At 53.8% G+C, this 20078-nt stretch overlaps 13 protein-coding genes across 13 annotated transcripts; 5 read left to right on the top strand and 8 right to left on the bottom strand.

Annotated features, from left to right (window-relative positions):
• Nucleotides 1-1493: 1493 nt before the first annotated feature.
• Nucleotides 1494-3044, top strand: LOC133177593 (uncharacterized). The gene has a single exon (XM_061312561.1). The coding sequence runs from the start codon at nt 1494-1496 to the stop codon at nt 3042-3044; it is 1551 nt and encodes a 516-aa protein (XP_061168545.1).
• Nucleotides 3045-3823: 779 nt separating this feature from the next.
• Nucleotides 3824-4933, bottom strand: LOC133177592 (tryptophan--tRNA ligase-like). The gene has a single exon (XM_061312560.1). It carries the CDS (start codon nt 4931-4933, stop codon nt 3824-3826), a length of 1110 nt encoding a protein of 369 aa, XP_061168544.1.
• A 134-nt stretch (nt 4934-5067) lies between these two features.
• Nucleotides 5068-5820, bottom strand: LOC133177591 (uncharacterized HTH-type transcriptional regulator in the TAR-I ttuE-ttuC' intergenic region-like). The gene has a single exon (XM_061312559.1). The coding sequence runs from the start codon at nt 5818-5820 to the stop codon at nt 5068-5070; it is 753 nt and encodes a 250-aa protein (XP_061168543.1).
• A 185-nt stretch (nt 5821-6005) lies between these two features.
• Nucleotides 6006-6974, top strand: LOC133177590 (D-apiose isomerase-like). Its single transcript, XM_061312558.1, has one exon. The coding sequence runs from the start codon at nt 6006-6008 to the stop codon at nt 6972-6974; it is 969 nt and encodes a 322-aa protein (XP_061168542.1).
• A 2692-nt stretch (nt 6975-9666) lies between these two features.
• On the top strand, nt 9667-10476 carry LOC133177589 (uncharacterized protein in TAR-II ttuC' 3'region-like). The gene has a single exon (XM_061312557.1). The coding sequence runs from the start codon at nt 9667-9669 to the stop codon at nt 10474-10476; it is 810 nt and encodes a 269-aa protein (XP_061168541.1).
• A 485-nt stretch (nt 10477-10961) lies between these two features.
• Nucleotides 10962-11939, bottom strand: LOC133177588 (oligosaccharides import ATP-binding protein MsmX-like). Its single transcript, XM_061312555.1, has one exon. It carries the CDS (start codon nt 11937-11939, stop codon nt 10962-10964), a length of 978 nt encoding a protein of 325 aa, XP_061168539.1.
• A 534-nt stretch (nt 11940-12473) lies between these two features.
• LOC133177587 (type II nicking enzyme V.XorIIP-like) lies at nt 12474-12854 on the top strand. Its single transcript, XM_061312554.1, has one exon. It carries the CDS (start codon nt 12474-12476, stop codon nt 12852-12854), a length of 381 nt encoding a protein of 126 aa, XP_061168538.1.
• Nucleotides 12855-12953: 99 nt separating this feature from the next.
• LOC133177586 (leucine--tRNA ligase-like) lies at nt 12954-15632 on the top strand. Its single transcript, XM_061312553.1, is given in 3 exon segments — nt 12954-14672; nt 14674-14980; nt 14983-15632. Coding segments are annotated over 3 exon segments (2676 nt in total).
• A 219-nt stretch (nt 15633-15851) lies between these two features.
• On the bottom strand, nt 15852-17057 carry LOC133177585 (diaminopropionate ammonia-lyase-like). Its single transcript, XM_061312552.1, has one exon. It carries the CDS (start codon nt 17055-17057, stop codon nt 15852-15854), a length of 1206 nt encoding a protein of 401 aa, XP_061168536.1.
• Nucleotides 17058-17071: 14 nt separating this feature from the next.
• Nucleotides 17072-17632, bottom strand: LOC133177584 (N-acetylcysteine deacetylase-like). Its single transcript, XM_061312551.1, has one exon. The coding sequence runs from the start codon at nt 17630-17632 to the stop codon at nt 17072-17074; it is 561 nt and encodes a 186-aa protein (XP_061168535.1).
• A 55-nt stretch (nt 17633-17687) lies between these two features.
• LOC133177583 (hippurate hydrolase-like) lies at nt 17688-18197 on the bottom strand. Its single transcript, XM_061312550.1, has one exon. The coding sequence runs from the start codon at nt 18195-18197 to the stop codon at nt 17688-17690; it is 510 nt and encodes a 169-aa protein (XP_061168534.1).
• Nucleotides 18198-18234: 37 nt separating this feature from the next.
• On the bottom strand, nt 18235-19005 carry LOC133177582 (maleate isomerase-like). Its single transcript, XM_061312548.1, has one exon. It carries the CDS (start codon nt 19003-19005, stop codon nt 18235-18237), a length of 771 nt encoding a protein of 256 aa, XP_061168532.1.
• A 3-nt stretch (nt 19006-19008) lies between these two features.
• Nucleotides 19009-20022, bottom strand: LOC133177581 (uncharacterized Na(+)/H(+) antiporter HI_1107-like). Its single transcript, XM_061312547.1, has one exon. The coding sequence runs from the start codon at nt 20020-20022 to the stop codon at nt 19009-19011; it is 1014 nt and encodes a 337-aa protein (XP_061168531.1).
• Between the last annotated feature and the right edge of the window lie 56 nt (nt 20023-20078).

The raw sequence follows: 20078 nt of genomic DNA, 5'->3' as shown, positions 1-20078 counted from the left end.
ATACAAAGGGTTTGCCAATCAGAGTACAGGATAAAAACTTCAACTTTATAGGAAATGGATATTTAGGATTTATACCATTTCCTGTTATTATTCTTATAATAATTTTTATTATAACTTTAGTACTTCTCCAGAAAACCGTTTTTGGAAGATATATTTATGCTGTAGGTGGCAATAAAACCGCTGCTGAATACGCCGGGATTAAAATTGTTAAAATTTCAGTTCTGGCTTATATGATCAGCAGTGTTCTCGCAGCTCTGGTTGGTATTATATTAACTGCCCGGATGTATTCAGGCCAGCCGACTGTGGGAATCGGCTTTGAACTGGATGCGATTGCAGCTGTTGTGTTAGGTGGAACCAGTTTCTCAGGCGGTAGTGGAACCATAGTGGGTTCTTTATTTGGAGCCTTGATTATCGGTGTGATGAATAATGGCCTGAATCTTCTGAATGTTCCTTTTTATTATCAGCTTATCATTAAGGGAGCCGTAATATTATGTGCAATATACTTTGATACTCTAAAAAGAGGCAGTATTTCTTTCAAATTTATGAAGTAATCCAGCAGGAGGTTTTCGATGAAAAAGTTTAACATTCAGTATGATTTTTCCGGACAGACTGTTCTGGTTACCGGTGGCAGGACCGGTATCGGTTATACTACCAGCCTGATGTTTGCTCAGGCCGGGGCAAACGTAATTTTAGCGGGTAGAAATACGGTGGTTGCTGAAGTCGCCAGAGATATTGAAAATAAAACGGGTTCCCGGACCCTGGGAATTGTCACAGACGTAACGGATATGCAGAGCCTGGCACGGGCGAAAGAGCAATGCCTCTCCGTTTTTCCTCCAATCGATATTCTGATCAACAACGCCGGGACGAGTGTGGTAGGCCCGGCGGAAACGTTTAATGAAGAAGATTGGAATACTGTGATTGCAACAAATTTAAGCGGTCCATTTTTTGTGACCCGGACCTTTGTTCCGGAAATGATCGAACGGAAAAAGGGTAAAATCGTGAATATCGCCTCACAGGCTGCTGTAGTAGCCCTGGAGCAACACGTTGCCTACTGTCCCAGCAAGGCGGGGCTGCTTGCCCTCACCAGGGTCATGGCACTGGAATGGGGGAAGTACAATATCAACGTGAACGCGGTATCCCCGACCATTACGAACACCGACATGACTGTGCGCATCTGGAGTGGTGCAGCGGGTGAAGAATTCAAGCGGAAAATGCCCATCAGCCGTTTTGCCGAGCCAGAGGAAATGGTGGCCGCCATTTTATTTCTTTCCAGTAATGCCTCGGATATGATTCAGGGCGAAAACCTGATTATTGACGGCGGCTATTCCATTCAATAACATTGCAGTTCAGCCGGTTTATGCAGGAAAAATGTCGATACACATCTGGTGTCAAGGTCTCTGTCCCGGGTCCGGTATCCTGATGCAGGACAAAGTCATGATTTTCCCGCCTGCTTTCCCTGCCAGCGTACGGAGGGCCTGATGTATACACTTGGAATGGACCTCAGTACCCAGAGTCTTAGTGCCACCATTCTGCAACAGCTGCCGGGCCACTCAGACAAAGACACAGAACTGCGCTCCTGTGGCAGCTGGAGTATCGCCTTTCGCGATGTCGCAGGAAAATATGCGCTGGATCCGCAAAACCTGTGTCTGCTGGAAGCCGCCAGGAGCTGTGAGGGCTTTTTTGCGCAGCCACCACAGATGTTCCTGGCAAGCCTGGATCTGCTGCTGGCAAAAATGCAGGCGGCCGGTGCGCCACTGGCTTCTGTGGACGCGCTCAACTGTTCGGCCCAGCAGCACGGCCAGGTCTGGTTGAACCGCTCGTTTGCTGACTGCTGTGCGGCATTACAGCGGCCACAGAGTCAGCGCTCCCGTCTGCCGGAACTCTTTGCCCGGAGCTACGGCTGCCCCGTTGCACCGATCTGGATGTGCAGCCAGACTCAGGCCGAAGCCGGGCACCTGCTGGGCAGGCTGGGTAAGGAAAGAGTACTGGAGCTGAGCGGCTCGGCCGCGCCGCTGCGCTTCAGTGGTCTGGTGCTGCGCTGGCTGGCGCTGCGGGAACCCGCCATGTACGGTCTGTCTGTGCGGATTCATCTGCTGAGTTCCTGGCTGGCCGCTGTGCTGAGCGCTCAGAGCAGCGTGCCGCTGGACTGGGGCAGCGCGGCGGGGACATCGCTGATGGATTACCGCCGGAAATGCTGGTCGGAAGACCTGCTGGACTGCCTGGCCGAAGGACTGGAAGGAGGGCCGGAAGGCCTGCGCGCCCGACTGCCGGAACTCTGCCCGGCGCAGCAGTGTGTCGGGACCCTGGCCCCGTATTTCGGCAAATACGGTCTGCGCCGCGATTGCCTGGTGCTGGCGGGCAGCGGCGACAACCCCCAGACCAAAGTCGCTCAGCAGGGCGACCTGCTGAGTCTGGGCAGCAGTTTTGTGTTGATGAGCCAGGCATCTGGCTGCCACGAATGGGCCAATGCCATGTATGACGGCCTGGACCGGCCCTTTTCGTTTGCCTGCCGCAGCAACGGTGCCCTGGTCTGGGATGCCTGGCGGGAGCAGCTTGGCCTTTCTCTGGCACAGCAGGACGAATTGCTGGCGCAGTATCCTCCAGGTTCGGTGGAGCCGCTGTGCCTGCGTCTGCTCAACGAAAGTTTCCCGCCCGGCCCGGCAACGCATCCGGCCATTGAGAAGGTGGTCCGGCCGTATACGGAGCCCGGTAAAAATCTGGCCGCCGTTATTGATGGCACCTTGCAGGAGCTGCACCAGGCTTGTGTGGAAGTTTTCGGGCCAGGGCGCGAGGTGTTGTATGTGACTGGTGGTCCTGCCCGCTCACCACAGATTCTACGTCGCATTGAAGAGTTCTGGCAGCGCCCGGTGCGGACCTTCCACAGCGCCGGAGCCTCTTACGGCGCAGCCAGGCGGCTCTGGCGGCTCTGGCGGCCTGTCGCTCTGCCGGGTTTCAGGGGCCGTTCAGGGGGGGCCAGGGATGAACTGCTCACACAGCCGGCAGGAGACATCCACATCAAAGCCGGGGTAGGGCAGGAAGATTAAGGCAGCCCCGCGCTCTACTGTAATGGTGAGGCCCGGTCTGTCTGCGCCTTGCCAGGCTGGTGGGTCTGTCCAGTTACTCAGGCTGTAGGGGAGCGCGGCCGGCCCCTTGCCCTGGGCCAGCCGCACAGTACGTAATGGCCAGCGCAAACCGGCAGATTGCAGCACAGTGTCAGCGCTCAGCGGGAAACTGGAGAGCAGCGGTGTTTCCTGCGGGCCGGCCTTGTTGTTGCCGTTGTTTCTGCGCTCCCGCAGCCTGAGCCCCAGCTGTTCACCCGCCTTCAGGTAGAAAATCGCTTCGTAAGCCGTCAGCCACAGTCTGGGTGGAAATTCTGAGCGGCGCAACTGGTAGTCGTAGATCATCGCCAGGAAATGGTCGCTGCGCCCCCCCCCCTCCACCCACCTGCACGATATTGCGATGGCCCTTGCCGAGCAGATACTCCAGAGCCAGGTTGCGATCGCTCTCATCCTTGGCCTGGCTGGCTGGTATCAGGAGCATCTGTCCCGCCGTGCGGCTGTGAGCGCTTTGCCCCCGCGCAGCCTGCCGTTGGATTTCCGGTGGGCTTGAATCAAAATCGCCGATGATTGCCTGTATGACTATTGCTTCTGATAATTCTGCCGGATAAGAGGCGCTCTGGCGGCAGCCGCCATCCGCAGCGACCCAGTAGAGTTTCCCGCACAGCTGCGGCGGCAGGAAGCGCGTAAGTTGCGCTGCATCCGGAGCTTCCCCGGCCAGCAGGAGCCCGGCGCTCAAGAACATACCGGGCTGGGGCTGTTGTGTTTCAGGAAACGGCATAGGTTCCCAGCAGCTGGTGTACTTCCTTCATGGTCTGCGCGGCCCGCTCACGCGCGATGGTGCAGCCGCGCGCGAGCACCTCATCAATATAGTCCATATGCTGTTCCAGCTCGCGGCGGCGCTGACGGATCGGCTCCAGGTGCGCATTGAGCCGTTCCGTCAGGAGGCGCTTCAAGGCCCCGGCCCCTCCTGTGCCCAGCTGCCGGGCCAGCTGCCCGGGCGGGCAGTCACTGCATAAAGCGGCCAGCTGCAACAGATTGGCCACTTCGGGCCTGCGTTCGGGCTCATAGCTGAGCAGGCGCTCGCTGTCGGTTCTGGCACGCCGGATATTCCGTGCCACTTCGTCGGCACTGGCGGCCAGCTCTATGCTGTTGCCCCGGCTCTTGCTCATCTTGGCCGAACCGTCCAGACCCATAATGGCCGGGGTGTCGCTCAAGAGACCAACGGGGCGCGGAAAATATGTGCAGCCGTAGCGCTGGTTGAAGCGCCGGGCGATGCTGCGCGTCAGTTCAATGTGGGGCAGCTGATCTTTGCCTACCGGAACCACATTGCCGTGACAGAACAGAATATCTGCGGCCTGATGCACCGGGTAGGTCAGCAGTGCGGCGGTGAGCTGTTCCAGTGCAGAGTGCTGCAATTCATCTTTCGTGGTGGGATTGCGCTCCAGTTCCCGCTGACTGACCAGGCTCAGGAACGGAACAAAGAGCTGATTCAGCTCCGGCACCTGGCTGTGCACAAAAATGTGGACCGGGTAATTCTCCGGATCCAGACCGGCGGCCAGGTAATCCAGGCACAACTCGCGGGTGAAGCCGGCAATGTGTTCGCCCTGCTCGCGGTCGGTCAGTACCTGGTAGTCGGCAATGACGATAAAAGTTTCCAGTCCCAGCTGTTGCAGGGCCACCCGGTTGCGCAGGGACCCGAAGTAATGGCCGATGTGCAGACGACCGGTGGGCCGGTCGCCAGTCAGCATACGGTAGTGCCGACGCTGCTCCGGATTCTGTAGTGCTGCTTCCAGAGCCCGGCTTTCGGCCTGGGCTGCGGCCCAGGTTTCACCACCCTGTTTCTCCGTGTCTGTCTGTTCATTCATATGCGCCATGCTACGCATATCCGGCCCGTTCGTCCACGCAGCGCACCCGGGGGCCGGTTGTTCCTTGTCATTCTGCGCGTCAGTCGCAGAATTGAGTCTGCTCCTCTCTGACTCCTGTGCAGGATGCCCTGCGTCAGCAGGATTCAACTCCGGCCGGGAGCCGCCTCGCCAGTGGCAGCTGGCGCGGGGAAAAAGTCGCAGACATACAGCTCGTCTACCTGCAGGTTCAGGTTTTGCAGTTTTTCCATTAATTCGGCGATGACCTGGCAGCTCTTTCGTTCATGTTCCCAGGCCAGCAGACATAAATCATCCAGCTGCCTCTGCTCCAGAGCCTGCACCATGGCCATATGCTCGGGCAGGGTTTCTGCTGGTGGTCGCAGCAGACCTCCCAGGGAAACCCGGTTAAAGACCTGGAACTGCTCGTTGATTCTGGAAATCAGCTGGTTGGAGCCCAGCTGCAATAGCCGTTCATGGAACTGGCAGTTGCTTTTCTGGTATTCATAAGAGTCAATTTCCTCGCCTGGCCCCAGCTGCGTGTAGTGGAGCATAGTGGCTTTCAGGGCCTCCACATCTGAATCCTGAATATCTTTTTCGCGCAGCTGGCTCATTACGGCGACATGCAGGCCAACGGAGAGCGCAAAAACATTCAGCAGTTCTTTAATACTCATCTTATGAACGAAGAAGCCAACGTTGGGCACTTTATCTACCAGCCCGTCCGACTCCAGTTTGTGTAATGCGTTGATCAGAGGAGTACGGCTCACAGCAAGTTTCTGTGCCAGTTCATTCTGTTTGATTTTGGTTCCGGGCGGGATGGAGCCGACCAGAATCTGCTCACGCAGAATCCGATAAACATACAGATTCTTATCTGCTTCTTGTGTCGTGATTTCATGAGGCATGGGCCCTATAGTATTGTGAAACATGCTTCTGCTCAATGCGATTATCAGGAGCGCTCCTGCCGGCCCGGAAATGGAGCAGAAAAAGTCATGAATTTTTCTAAAAAAATATTGATCCCCGGAAGTATAAATTCTATAATCATAATATTGAATTCAATAATTACATAATATGATTTCAGGGGAGTCTGATGTTTCGTCATGCAGTGATTACCGCTTTTCTGGGTCGCACCAGGGACAGGTTCCAGTATTACAATGAAGAGCGCAGTCTGGAACAGAAATTTGCGTTAGTGCAGTCCATAGCCGCTCTGAGTGGCGTGGAAATTGTGTATCCGTATGAAGTGGAAACAGCGGAAAGAACCAGAGAATTACTGACTCAGTATCAGTTAGAGGTGGCTGCGGTCAATGTGAATGTCAAAGCCGAGCCGGAATTCTTACAGGGTGGGCTGAGTTCGAGTCGACGGCAGACTCGGGAGCGGGCGGTACAGCTGATACGGGAGGCCAAGGATTTTGCTCTGGCCGTTGGTGCGGATAAAGTGACCTGTTGTCCTCTGGGGGATGGTTATGAATTTGCTTTTCAGACCGCTTATGCCCGTGTCTGGGATTATTTTGCGGAGAGCCTGGGTGCTGCTGCGGAATATCGGCCGGAGCTCCCTTTGTTTATTGAGCCCAAACCATGTGAAAGCAGAGGCTCCTGTTTTTTTGATACGGCGACCCGCACCGCTCTGTTCATTCAGAAACTGGGTCTGCCGGCACCTGCTATGGGTGTGACGATTGACTTTGGTCATTCGATTTATGCGAGGCAGAATCCAAGTGAAGAAATTGCTTTGTTGCAAAGTCTGGGGATCCCTTTTTATGTGCATATCAACGATAACGATAAGCGCTGGGACTGGGATTATATCTCGGCCACCAGACATGTCTGGGAGTATACGGAGTTTTTATATCACCTGATGGAAACGGGCTATCGTGATTTTCTGACTACCGATGCGCAACCGACACGCTGGGATATGCGGGAATTCTTTGCTGATAACTGTGCCGTTACGGATGCGATTGTCCAGAAGCTTCACGCGTTAAATGAAGTTCAGCAGCTGGATCTGGTACCGGAAAAATTTCTGGAAAACCGTCGTCTGCTTGCAAAGGAGGTTTTTGGTTTAGCATAGCTGCCTGGCGGTGCTCAGAGCAGCTCCCTGCTGCTGGTGACAGGTGCCCTGTGGCAGCGGAGATACCCGACATGGCGCAGCAGGACATGATGGCTCCGGAGGGATTGCTGTTCCGCATTTTCATAATAAGTTCCATGTACGTTTAAAGGAGGCCGGGAGGCTGGTGGGCAGAAGACAGACAGGCAGAAAATGGAAAAATACCGGAAATAATGCGGTGTTTTCAGTGAGGATATGATTCATTTTTCAGGTACTGCGATCCGGTTGTTTTCTGATAACAGAATTGCAGTGAATGTATGCGGTTGGATAATCAGTATGTTACATAATGGAGGTCATGTATCATGAATACGGCTGAAATCAGGAAGATTCTGTTCAGAAGGATTCTGCTTCTGATGTTTTTGTTTTCGATCGTCCCGGGAGGCTTGCGGGGCGGCGGGAGCTACTTTGTACTGGCGGCAATGGGTGAATCCGGCAGCAGTGAGCAGTATCCCCGGCAAAATATTAATTTTATTGTGGGAAGCTCTGCCGGTGGGCTCTCCGATCTGACAGCCCGGGCGATGGCTGCGGCGATGGAAACAGAACTGGGAACAAAAATTATTGTGTCAAACGTTCCCGGTGCAGCAGGTGGTGCAGCTGCGTCGCGGGTATTTCGCTCTCCCGCTGATGGGTATCATGTGCTTGTTTTTTCGGAGGGGATGTATCCTTTTAATGTAATGGGTGTTTTTGACCAGCCAATAGAAGCGTGGAGTACATGTATAGTCGGCTCTACCCCAGTGTAATCTCTGTGCCGGCCGATTCGCCGTACAGAAATCTTCAGGATCTGATTGACGCAGGCAGAGAAAATCCGGGGGAAATTGCGGTTGCCAATTCCAGTCCGGGGACGATCTGGGATATCAAAATGACTTTATTCAGTCGGTATGCTGGTTTTTCGTATAGATTTATACCTTATAATAGTTCTAATCCATCCATTCTGGCGGCATTGAACGGAGAAGTGGATGTAGTCCTCACCGGTGTTGGAGAGCAGTCCGGGTACTTGGCGGCAAAAAAACTGAGACCGCTTGCTGTTATTGAGCCCGATGATTTAGACGTTCCCGGCTATCCCGGGGTTCCTTCTGCTACCAGGTTTGTCCCGGAGCTGGCTGATATGCCGGAGGCCAGCCAGGCCATTATCCTGGCCATGAGAAAAGATACGCCACCGGAAGTGCAGGCCGTGTTCCGGACTGCATTTGAGAACGCGATAGCTTCCGCATCCATGCAGGAGTTTTCCCGGGAGCGCGATTTTGGCCTGATTGGCAAAACAGGTATGGAGGCAGAGAATTATAATCGGGCAATGGTCAGGCTGTTTTCATGGATTCTCTACGATAAAGGTGTGGCTCCTCATAATCCTGAAAGTTTTGGTATTCTTCGTCCTGAAGATTCGAGTTTTCTTAGTAATTAATGTAAAGCTGTCAGGAGAAGATATGCATAAAAATATCCTGGAATACCTTTGGAATATTTTACTGATATTTTTATCTGTATTCTTTATAGAACAGTCTGTTCTGGTATTTCTGGAATCAATGGATAATCCTGTGGTCGAATGGTATATGAACCCGGGATTATTTCCTTTATCTGTTTCTGTACTTTTATTTCTGCTGATTTTTCCATACCTTTTTAAAAAAAATACTGTGCATTTATTTCGTATATTAAGTAAACAGGATTCATATACAGGATTTTTTTATCCATCAGGGAAAATAATGATATTAATATCTGTTATCGTATTATATATCATCCTGCTGGGTCGGATTTCCTATTATATAGCGACATCTCTGTTTATATTTATCACGATGTTCAGTGCCGGATATTTATCGAAAAATCAGCAGAGAATTCATGTGAAATCGTATCTGTATTATCTTCTTACTGCGATTCTCGTGTCACTGGTTATCGGAATATTCTTCAGTAAAGTTATGTCAGTCATACTGCCATAGTTCAGGTTTCTTATGATTATCATTCATCTTTTCACAGAAATTTCTGCAATGCTTCGTTACGATGTGATGCTTCTGATTGCGGCCAGTGTGAGCGGAGGTATTATTATCGGCGCATTGCCCGGCCTCACTGCCACTATGGGGATTGCGCTGCTCTCAAGCCTGACCTTTGACATGGATCGCTCTCTTGCGATACCGGTATTAATCGGGATTTATGTGGGGGCTGTTTCTGGTGGCTCTGTCAGTGCGATTCTGCTCAATATACCTGGTACAGGAGCTTCGGCTGCTACAGCTCTGGACGGGTTTCCTCTGGCTGTGCGGGGGGAGGCGAAAACGGCTCTGATTACTACCCGTATTGCGTCCATGCTGGGTACTTTAATCGGGATTATCTCTTTGATCAGTTTTGCTCCTCTGCTCAGTCATATTGCAGAAACGATGTTTGCTTCTCCCGAGTTTTTTCTGCTGGGTGTGTCAGGTATTGTGCTTTGTGGTTCTTTAACTTCGGGCAGTGACCCGCTTAAGGGTTGGATTTCCGGCTTGCTGGGTCTGTTGATTTCTACTGTGGGAATTGAAGAAATCTATGGCTACCAGCGTTTTGTGTATCTGCCGGAGCTGCTGGGTGGAATTCCATTTATACCCGCAATGATTGGAATCTTCAGTATTCCGCAAGTGGTTTTATGCTGAGTAGCAGTGGGAAAGCTCAGATTACGGGTGTAGAGCGCAAACATACGGGTATGGCTGAGGTATTCAGAATTATTGGCAGAAATAAACAGAATATTATCCGTTCCGGCCTTCTGGGTGTGGGAGTCGGCTCTATTCCCGGAGTAGGAGAGGATATTGCTTCCTGGATTTCTTATGATCGGGCCAAACGGGCCAGTAAAGAACAGGAGAAATTTGGTCATGGCTCATATGAAGGCATTATTGCCTCTGAAACAGCCAATAATGCCTGTATTGGCGGTTCTATTATTCCTCTGCTGACACTGGCAGTACCTGGCAGCCCTCCTGCTGCCGTGCTGCTGGGGGCCATGTATCTGCATGGTATCCGGCCGGGGCCTGTGCTGAATTTTGAGTTCCCGGGTTTTATTTATGAAATTACGGCTATGCTGTTCTGGGCCACTATTGGGCTGTTTGTTTCTGGTACCTTACTCTCTTCATTAATGGTCAGAATACTCAGAGTCCCGGCCATTTTTCTGATGCCGGTGGTGGCCGCCTTATCTGTCATGGGAGCGTATGCGATCGGTCTGAATATCTTTGATGTGTATATCATGATGGCCTTCGGCCTGCTGGGTATTGTTTTTTATCAATTAGATATTCCCGCTGCTCCACTGATTTTAGGGATCATACTCGGGCCTCTGGTCGATACCAATCTGCGGCGTTCTCTGCTGGCATCAGGTGGTGATCTCTTTGTATTTATTACAAGGCCCATCTCTGTATTGTTGGTTGTACTGATTATCTGGTCCGTTGTTTCTCAATCGCGATACGTAAAACAACGGATGGCCGGATTATATTCCAGGATTTCCTCAGCGGGGAAGAACTCCAGCTGAATCAACATGGAGAACAGGATGCTGAGTAATTCTGCAATCCGCATTATTGATCGTGATGGCGGCTCACAGATATCTGCTGCTGTGGAAAGACCTGCTCTCTACGAGGACAGCTGCAGACCATTCTGTAAAGAAAATTTCACTCTTCAGTTTACAGGAACATAGAAGCAGATAGTATGGAAATATTTCCGTACTGACCAGTTGTACTGCATAGAGCCGATCTGATGCAGCTGATTTTCTTCTTTGCAGATTGGATTCATATACAGGATGAAAGAATACTTACATACAGATTTTCCCGTAATTCATATCCTGTTGCTGGAATATTATTTAAAAACATCTGATTATTGTGACAGAACTGCTTTGACCACGCTGGAGGAGTAACCGGGATTTTTGTCCCGGCAGCTCTGGTTCGACAGCACTGCCGGCCAGTACAGGGAAACAGCAGTACCACTGCTGTTTCCCTGTACTGGCCGGCAGTGCTGCAATTTTCAGTCCTGCTGTGGAGCCTTATCACCATTGAGCAGAGACAATTCCGTCTCCATGTCAAAAAAGTGCAGTTTATCCTGTACCGGCGTGCAGACGATTTCGTCACCAACCGCAAGCTGAGCTGATGGCTCCAGACGGACGATAAACTGATGATTCCCGGCGGTGCTCAGGTAGACATGGGTTTCGGCACCCAGTGGTTCAATCACCTCAGCCCTGGCACGGATACTGCCGTGATCGGCAGCTCCACCGTGTTTGACATCTTCGGGCCTCAGGCCGACCAGCACTTCTTTTCCTTTGTAAGCGCGCAGTTTTTCGAGGGCGGCTGCTGGTACCTCGGAGCGCAGACCGCCTTCATCAACGATCAGTCTGCCATCTTCTTCCAGTACCCTGGCCGACACAATGTTCATCGGCGGCGAGCCGATAAAAGCAGCCACAAAGCGGTTGCATGGCATGTTGTACAGTTCCATCGGGCTCCCGATCTGCTGGATGCGACCATCCTTCAGGATCACGATTTTGTCCCCCATGGTCATGGCTTCGATCTGGTCATGGGTCACGTAAATCATGGTTGCCTGCAGGCGGTTGTGCAGAGCCGAGATTTCCGTACGCATCTGCACGCGCAGTTTGGCATCCAGGTTGGATAAAGGTTCATCAAACAGGAACACTTTGGGATGGCGCACAATCGCGCGGCCCAGGGCCACGCGCTGGCGCTGGCCGCCGGAAAGGGCTTTGGGTTTGCGGCCCAGCAACTCTTGGAGGTGCAGAATCCCGGCGGCTTCCTGTACACGCCGTTCAATTTCGTCCCTGGCGAATTTGCGGATTTTCAGGCCGAAAGCCATGTTGTCGTAGACGGACATGTGCGGGTAGAGCGCGTAATTCTGGAAGACCATCGCGATATCGCGATCTTTGGGCTGTACATCGTTGACCCGCTTGCCATCGATCAGTAAATCGCCACCGGTAATTTCTTCCAGCCCGGCGATCATGCGCAGAGTGGTAGTTTTACCACAACCCGAAGGGCCTACCAGAACGACAAATTCCTTGTCATTAATCTGGATATTTGATTTTCTCGACCGCAGTCACATTCCCATCGTAGACCTTGGTGATATCCTTTAAAATCACTTCTGCCATAAGAAGTCTCCTCACACCAGACAGCAGCTGCCCGGTTATGCTCTGCGCCCTTCAACGGGCCAGGTTATGAGAGTTATTGTGGTCTGCTTCCAGCTGCCTGTCAAGCAGAATTACTCAGGTTCAGAGCCTGTTGAGCCTGCCACCGGTGCTCTGTGTGCGCAGGGTATCTGCCGCGTGCAGAACAGGGGAAGGATTGTGCAGGATGTATTTTCGATATGGAACAGGACGGATATACTGGCCCGTGCAGAGCTCTCTCTCAACTGCTTTCAAGGTTTTTCCGGCAAAATAAGCAAGAGGAAAAGAGCGGCCGGATAGCGGAAGGTTGCCGGTGATACGGAAATTTGTGACCAGTGGCGGACAGAATCAATAAGGGACACAGAAGCTGGAATATGTCCCGGATCAAAGGAAAGGATACGAAACCGGAGCTCCTGCTGCGATCCATGCTCCATAGAGCAGGCTTTCGCTTCCGGTTGCATGTACCCGGGCTGCCGGGTCGCCCGGATATTGTCCTGCCGCGTTACCAGACCGTGATTTTCGTTAACGGCTGCTTCTGGCATCGTCACAGGAATTGTAAATTTGCTTATACCCCGAAATCCAGAATAGAATTCTGGCAGCAGAAATTTTCAGATACCGTGGCTCGTGATACAGCAAAGGAAAAGCAGCTGAGGGAACTGGGCTGGAATGTCATTACCGTATGGGAATGCGAACTGAAACAACAGGCGCAAGAGACCTGCGCAAACCTGCTCAGCCGCATCGTCAGCAGTTCTTAGCCTTCGGCAGCTGCTCCGGTGTTGGCATTTTATACCATGACTACTATATTAGGCGCTCCTGTATATGCATGCAACAGGCAGCTACGAAGGATTCCTACCATGGCACGTTACCCTTTTCATGAAATTGAACCCCGCTGGCAGCAGTACTGGCAGGAAAACCGGACCTTTGAAGTGCGCGAAGATCCGGATTTCCCGGTCGAAAAGCGCCGTTATGTGCTGGATATGTTCCCGTATCCTTCGGGCAGCGGCCTGCACGTAGGGCACCCTGAAGGATACACTGCTACCGATATTTATTCCCGGTACCTGCGGATGAATGGCTATAACGTGCTGCATCCAATGGGCTTTGATTCATTTGGTCTACCAGCCGAGAACTATGCCATCCAGACCGGGACGCATCCGCAGCTTACCACCAGGCAGAATATTGACCGCTTCCGCAGCCAGATCCGCTCGCTGGGCCTGAGCTATGACTGGAGCCGGGAGCTCAGCACCAGCGATCCGGATTATTACCGGTGGACGCAGTGGATTTTTCTTCAGCTGTTCCACAAAGGCCTGGCTTACGAGAGTGAAGCGCCGATTAACTGGTGTCCCTCCTGCAAAACCGGGCTGGCAAACGAGGAAGTGGGGGCCGGGTGCTGCGAGCGTTGCGGCAGTCCGGTTGAGCGGCGCAGGCTGCGTCAGTGGCTGCTGAGGATCACCGGGTATGCCGAGCGCCTGCTTCAGGATCTGGAACTGCTGGACTGGCCCCATTCCATCAAAGCCATGCAGGAGAACTGGATTGGCCGCAGCGAAGGCGCGGAGGTCGATTTTCCGCTGGCCGCAGACAGCAGTAAAAAACTGAAGGTCTTTACTACCCGTCCCGACACACTCTACGGTGCCACTTATATGGTAATTGCGCCCGAACACCCCTGGCTGGCCGGGCTGACCACGGCCGCTCAGAAAGCAGCGGTCGAGCAGTACCTCGCGGCGGTGGCCCACAAGTCTGACCTGGAACGCACCGATCTGGCCAGGGATAAAAGTGGTGTGTTCAGCGGCTCTTTTGCGCTCAATCCACTGACAGGAGAACCGATTCCGATCTGGATTGCCGATTATATTCTGATTTCTTACGGCACCGGGGCGATTATGGCCGTTCCCGCCCACGATCAGCGCGACTGGGACTTTGCCCGCAAGTTTGCACTGCCCATCGTTCCCGTGCTGGAGGGTGGTGATATTGAGCAGCAGGCCTTTACCGGAGATGGCCCACACATCAATTCCGGTGAGCTGAATGCTCTGGGTAAACGGGAGGCCATCGCCAGGGCGCTTGAAATTCTGGAACAGCGCGGTCTGGGAAAGAAGACAGTGCAGTACAGACTACGCGACTGGTTATTCAGCCGCCAGCGCTACTGGGGCGAGCCGATTCCGATCGTACATTGCCCGGACTGTGGCGTTGTGCCCCTGCCCGAAGAGCAGCTGCCCCTGCTCCTGCCCGCTGTGGCCAGCTATCAGCCCACAGCCAGCGGTGAATCGCCGCTGGCTGCCATCGAAGACTGGGTGCGCTGTGCCTGTCCCCGCTGTGGCAGCCCGGCCCGCCGTGAGACTAACACCATGCCGCAGTGGGCCGGTTCCTGCTGGTACTATCTGCGCTATCTGAGCCCGCACGATGCGCAGCATTTTGTCAACCCCGCCGCAGAGCAGTACTGGATGCCGGTGGACCTGTATGTCGGCGGGGCCGAGCATGCGGTGCTGCACCTGCTCTACGCCCGCTTCTGGCACAAGGTGCTCTACGACCTGGGCCTGGTGCGGCACAAAGAACCGTTCCAGCGCCTGGTCAACCAGGGCATGAATCCTGGGCGAACTGGAGTACACCGGCTACCGTCAGGAAGATGGGCAGTGGCTGAGCCCCGGGGAGCTGGCAGACCCTGCGGCCCACGAGAGCCGGTTACAGGACAGGGAGGGCCGACCGGTGCAGGCCGTCAGGCTCAGTGAAGAGCAGGTCACCAGAAAGGGCAGTGACTTTGTACTGAAAGAGCAGCCCGAAATCAGAGTGCGTTCCCAGGCCGAGAAGATGTCCAAAAGCCGGGGCAATATTATCAATCCGGACGATGTGATTGCCGAGTACGGCACGGATACTCTGCGCCTCTATGAAATGTTTATGGGCCATTGCAGATGGTCAAACCCTGGAATACCGGTGGTCTGGCGGGCATCCACCGATTTTTGAACCGCGTGTGGGCCATCTCTCAGAAGCCGCTGCGCGGAGGAGCCCTGGCCAGCCTGCTGGACGCAGCACAGGCCGGAGAACTGCGCCGCCTGCTGCACCAGACCATCAGAAAGGTCAGCCAGGACACCGCAAACCTGGAATTCAATACGGCAATTTCCCAGCTGATGATTTTGAGCAATCGCCTGCTGGCACTGGAATTCTGCCTGCTGGAAATCTGGCGGCCCTTTGTCCTGCTGCTCAGTCCCTATGCACCGCACCTGGGTGAGGAACTGTGGCAGGGAGTGCTGCATTTTGAGCGACGGGAGCGACGGGAGCAGCCGGACACTTCCGGAATCCTGGGCTCCCTGGCTTTTGAAACCTGGCCTGACTGGGATGAGGCTCTGTGTCGGGAAGACAAGAGGGAGATTGTGTTTCAGGTCAACGGCAAGCTGCGTTCCAGGGCCCTGCTGGCTGCGACAGCCAGCAGGGAAGAGTTGCTGGCTGCCGCCCGCTCCGACCCGAAAGTCCAGGAGCAGCTTAACGGCAGAACGCTGCGCAAGGAGATCGTGGTGCCGGGGCGGCTGGTGAATATTGTGACCACCTGAGCGGGTCGGCCCGCCGTAAAGTTTCTGGCCAGAAATCCACTCTCAGACAACCGTGAAAAATCACCGGCTTTGCGGTTGATTGTGTCAGAGTTCCGCTGGTAATGGTCTGGCGATAGCCAGTGCCCGGGCTGTGTGCTGCGGCACACAGCCCGGGCACTGGTTTTCACTGGCAGGGTGGGGGGCCAGGAAAGAGCTGAAATTCCGCAGTAATAAGAATCTCTATATTTCGCTGTCAATATCGACCAGCTTCTGGTAGAGCTCCGGATCGGTCGCGCCCTCTGTGCCGATGAGCAGAATCTTACTGGAAGAATCCAGCTGCATTTTTCGGGCGATTTCCTGATCAGCCCGGGCCAACAGGGCTGCGGCAAGGCCCGGCACTGCCGACTCTCCCGCTTCTATTGCCGGATCATTTCTGTATCCCTGCGCTAACAGCCTCATCGTCGCCGGAACGGTATCTTCGCTGACCGTCATAAAATCATCGCTGCCGTTTTTGAGGATTTCCCAGGCGAGGATGGAAACTTCCCCGCAGGCCAGGCCCGCCATCAATGTCGTCAGGGAACCTTCAACACGGACTGGCTCCCCTGCTCTTGCACTCTGCTGGAGACAATTGGCCTGCTCCGGTTCGACGACCGAGAAACGGGGCCGTTCGTTTCCCCAGAGCTGCCAGAAATAGCCACAGACTGTTGAAGCCAGGCCCCCTACTCCGCCCTGCACAAAAACATGGGTTGGAATCTCTCCTCCCAGCTGGTCCACCAGCTCTGAGAGCATTGCTGTATAGCCCAAAGCTACATCTTTCGGGATCTCGGTATACCCGGGATAAGACGTGTCAGAAACAATAATATAGCCGTTCGCTTTTGCTTCGGCATCGGCCATTTTTACCGAATCATCATAATTCCCTTCAATTCTGATGACCCTGGCCCCGAAGGATTCCATACATTCTTTGCGTCCCTCGGAGACATCCCTGTGAATATAGATCACAGCAGAGCAGCCGAATAAGCGGGCCCCCCAGGCTACAGAACGGCCGTGATTGCCGTCTGTAGCGCAGCTCACCGTAATTTCCTGGATTTCTTTTCTCCATTTCCCAGCCAGGATCTCCCTGGTATCGGGAGTTTTGCCGAGCTTTTGCTCCAATGCCTTCTGCAGCTGTCTGATCACGGCATACGCTCCGCCCAGGGCTTTAAAGCTTTTCAGGTCAAAGCGTCTGGACTCATCTTTGTACCAGAGCTTCCCGATATCCGCATCCCGTGCCATTGAGTTGAGACTGTAGAGCGGTGTCACGCTGTAACCCGGCCATAAACGGATCGTCTCTATCGCCTCGTGAGACTTGTCAATATCCAGAATCTTTCTCTGCTGCTCCGAATAAACGTTGTCCCGCCGGGCCAAAGGATTGACAAAATGAGTCAGTTGCCCTGTGATAATTTGCATACTCCTCTTTCCTTTTATACAGATAACTGTTGTTCTACCAGTGTTTTCCAGTACCGGATGCCCTGTTCCAGGATAGCATCATTAAAATCGTAATGCGGATTATGCAGAGCCGGCCGCCCCTCTCCATTGCCGATCAGGATATAACATCCGGGTTTTTCGCGTAACAGAAATGCGAAATCTTCACTGATGGTAAAAGGCTGGCAGTTGCCGTTGACGTTCTCTGCCCCCGCCACCGCAGCCGCCGCCCGGACCGCATTTTGCGCAGGACCCTCGGCGTTGATCGTTGAGATAAACGTGTTCCGGAATTCATACTGGTACTTGACCCCGGCTGCCGCACACTGCCCGGCAACAATCCGCTCCATCGCCTTTTCGATCTTCTGCAGTGCGGCATCGGTGAAGCTGCGGGTATCCCCTTTGATTTTCATGCTGGAGGGAATCACATTGACCGTTCCATTCGTTGTAACTTCGGTAACAGAGACGACGGCCGGCTCATCGATCGCACTCAGGTTCCGGGAGACAATCTGTTGCAGTGCCAGAATCACCTGGGCACCGACGACAATCGGATCCGTTCCCATATGGGGCAGAGCCGCATGCCCTCCCGAAGCCAGAATCTCAATCGAAAAACTGCTCTCACTGGCCATGATCGAGCCGGATCTCGTCGCAAAAGCTTCCTGCCGGCAGGCCCGGTAAGTTGTGCATCGCATAGATCTCATCCATCTGCCAGCGCTCAAACAGACCGTCGGCAATCATCGCTTTTGCTCCCAGTCCATGCTCCTCGGCCGGCTGGAAAATGAAATAGACCGTCCCGTTAAAATTTCCCTCTCGCGCCAGTTCAGAGGCCGCCCCCAGCAGCATCGTCGTGTGTCCGTCGTGCCCGCAGGCATGCATCAGTCCGTCCCGCTGGGAAACATGGGCAAAACGGTTCTGCTCCTTGATTTTCAGCGCATCCATATCCGCTCTCAGGCCGATCGAAGCGCTCCCGCTTCCCTTTTTCAGGATGCCGAGCACTCCGGTTCTGCCGATGCCGGTGTGGACTTCCAGCCCGTACCCGGCCAGTTTCGACGCGACAAAAGCCGAAGTTTCTTTTTCTTCAAAACCGAACTCGGGCTGCCGGTGGATCTGCTGCCGCCATCCCGTCATCTCTTCAAGTAAAGTCATGATCTTCTCTCCTGTGCCATTATCCCTGACTGAGCAAGCGTCCATAGCCGGGACAGGAGGCAGGTCTGCCGGCCAGTTCCATCGCATGCCAGAACATCGCGGCATTGCTGCAGACCGCCGGAATACCAAATTCCTCTTCAATATCTGCAAGATGATCGAGAACCCGTAAATTCGTACAGGACAGGAAGACCAGCTCGGCATCGGACCCCTTCAGGAGCGTTTCCAATCCGGTCCGGACCGAATCGTACGATACAAACGTAATCTCGGTATCCCGCTCAATCCCCAGACTGCCCAGCCGCACGACATCAAAGCCCGAGGCGCTCAGCTGCTGATGCAGCGCGTAATTGACCTCTGGTGTGTAGGGGCTGAAGACGGCGATTTTCTTCGCATTGAAATGCGAAAAAGAAGCTTTCGCAGCCGACCAGGGATTCGTCGCCGGAATACCCGGATGATCTTCTGTCAACAGTCTGGCGACCTCCTCTTCTCCGATTACAATTGAAGCGGAAGTACAGCCGAAAACCATCACATCCATCGGCAGGTCCTGGGCGATCAGCTTTGCCGAGGCCGGAATGCCGGCTGCGATCTGCCGGAGCTCCTCCGGTGTCAGGTAGCTCGAATAATACACCCGGGAACTGAAAACCGCAGCCTGCGTCCCGGACAGCTTAGCCCAATCCATTTCCAGACTGCAGTCGGTGCTCAGCTGGACCAGACCGATATGGACCCGATCCAGCCTGCTGCTTCTCTGGTAGGACAGACTCTGTTGAAAATCCAGAAATTCTTCAAAAGTCATATTCTACTCCTTATTTTGTTCCGGCTTTGCTTTCGCGATGCCAAAACCGGTAAATCCGTAAATCAGGGCGAAGATAACGCCGGTATAGCACTGGATCGCCCACGGTAGATAATCAAGAGTCGCAACGCCCAACGTACCGGCCATGTAGAGCCCCGCCGCAGTCCACGGAACAAGAGGTTCGATGACCGTGCCCGCATCTTCGATCGTACGGGACAAGTTCTTCGTATCCAGCCCCATTTTTCTGTAGGCGTTCTGGAATAGTTCCCCGGGAATCAATAGAGCAAGTTTGCCGTCTAAGGTCGTACACACAACGATGACAGTCGCGATTACGGTTGAGGCAATCAGTTGACCCGTTGAATGAATCAGGTGCAGGAAGCGGCCAGGTACGACATTCAGGGCACCGGTCAGGCTTAAGATGCCGGCAGAAGAGAATGCGCAGAATACCAGCAGAACGGTGCTCATCATTGAGAACAAACCGCCGCGGTTCAGCAGTTTCGCTACATCAGGAACGATGCCCGATACTTCACGGCCGTTCGCTTCAAACATCTCCAGGTGAAAGCCGTCTACATAAGCCTGGAAGCTTTGTTTTAGCGAGAACCCCTGCAGCAAGATGCCGATTGCAGCAGCAATAGCCGAAGCGGCCAGCATCAAAGGCAGGACAGGTTTTTTCGTCAGTGCCCCCCAGAGAATCATGACCGGCGGGATCACAAGAACGATGTTCAGGTTATACAGACTCTCAAGGCCCGCCAGGATTTCAGCCACTTTTTCCGGTTCGCTGATGCCTGCTGCACCGGCACTTTGACCAGCAAAGAAAAAGACCGCCGCAGCGATGACGAAACCCGGCAAGGTCGTGTAGAGCATATGCTGGATATGTTCGTACAATGTGGTACCTGAGACCACTGGAGCAAAGTTCGTCGAGTCAGAAAGCGGCGAGATCTTGTCCCCGAAGTAAGCGCCAGAGACGACCGCACCTGCGGCTGCCGCTGGAGAAATGTCCAGACCGGCTGCCACGCCCATAAGAGCCACGCCGACAGTACCGGCCGATCCCCAGGAAGTACCCGTACATACCGATA

The sequence above is a fragment of the Saccostrea echinata genome, unplaced genomic scaffold, assembly GCF_033153115.1.
Source record: "Saccostrea echinata isolate AGI-Se365-2 ecotype Australia unplaced genomic scaffold, CSIRO_AGI_Sech_v1 ptg000175l, whole genome shotgun sequence".
Taxonomy (NCBI): domain Eukaryota; kingdom Metazoa; phylum Mollusca; class Bivalvia; order Ostreida; family Ostreidae; genus Saccostrea; species Saccostrea echinata.
This window is presented reverse-complemented; position numbering and strand designations above follow the sequence as displayed.

Bases quoted from the DNA above. Each gene is read 5' to 3' on its own strand.
- LOC133177593 (XM_061312561.1), top strand. From the start codon at position 1,494: ATGGACCTCAGTACCCAGAGTCTTAGTGCCACCATTCTGCAACAGCTG.
- LOC133177592 (XM_061312560.1), bottom strand. From the start codon at position 4,933: ATGGCGCATATGAATGAACAGACAGACACGGAGAAACAGGGTGGTGAA.
- LOC133177591 (XM_061312559.1), bottom strand. From the start codon at position 5,820: ATGCCTCATGAAATCACGACACAAGAAGCAGATAAGAATCTGTATGTT.
- LOC133177590 (XM_061312558.1), top strand. From the start codon at position 6,006: ATGTTTCGTCATGCAGTGATTACCGCTTTTCTGGGTCGCACCAGGGAC.
- LOC133177589 (XM_061312557.1), top strand. From the start codon at position 9,667: ATGGCTGAGGTATTCAGAATTATTGGCAGAAATAAACAGAATATTATC.
- LOC133177588 (XM_061312555.1), bottom strand. From the start codon at position 11,939: ATGATCGCCGGGCTGGAAGAAATTACCGGTGGCGATTTACTGATCGAT.
- LOC133177587 (XM_061312554.1), top strand. From the start codon at position 12,474: ATGTCCCGGATCAAAGGAAAGGATACGAAACCGGAGCTCCTGCTGCGA.
- LOC133177585 (XM_061312552.1), bottom strand. From the start codon at position 17,057: ATGCAAATTATCACAGGGCAACTGACTCATTTTGTCAATCCTTTGGCC.
- LOC133177584 (XM_061312551.1), bottom strand. From the start codon at position 17,632: ATGGGAACGGATCCGATTGTCGTCGGTGCCCAGGTGATTCTGGCACTG.
- LOC133177583 (XM_061312550.1), bottom strand. From the start codon at position 18,197: ATGACGGGATGGCGGCAGCAGATCCACCGGCAGCCCGAGTTCGGTTTT.
- LOC133177582 (XM_061312548.1), bottom strand. From the start codon at position 19,005: ATGACTTTTGAAGAATTTCTGGATTTTCAACAGAGTCTGTCCTACCAG.
- LOC133177581 (XM_061312547.1), bottom strand. From the start codon at position 20,022: ATGGGCGTGGCAGCCGGTCTGGACATTTCTCCAGCGGCAGCCGCAGGT.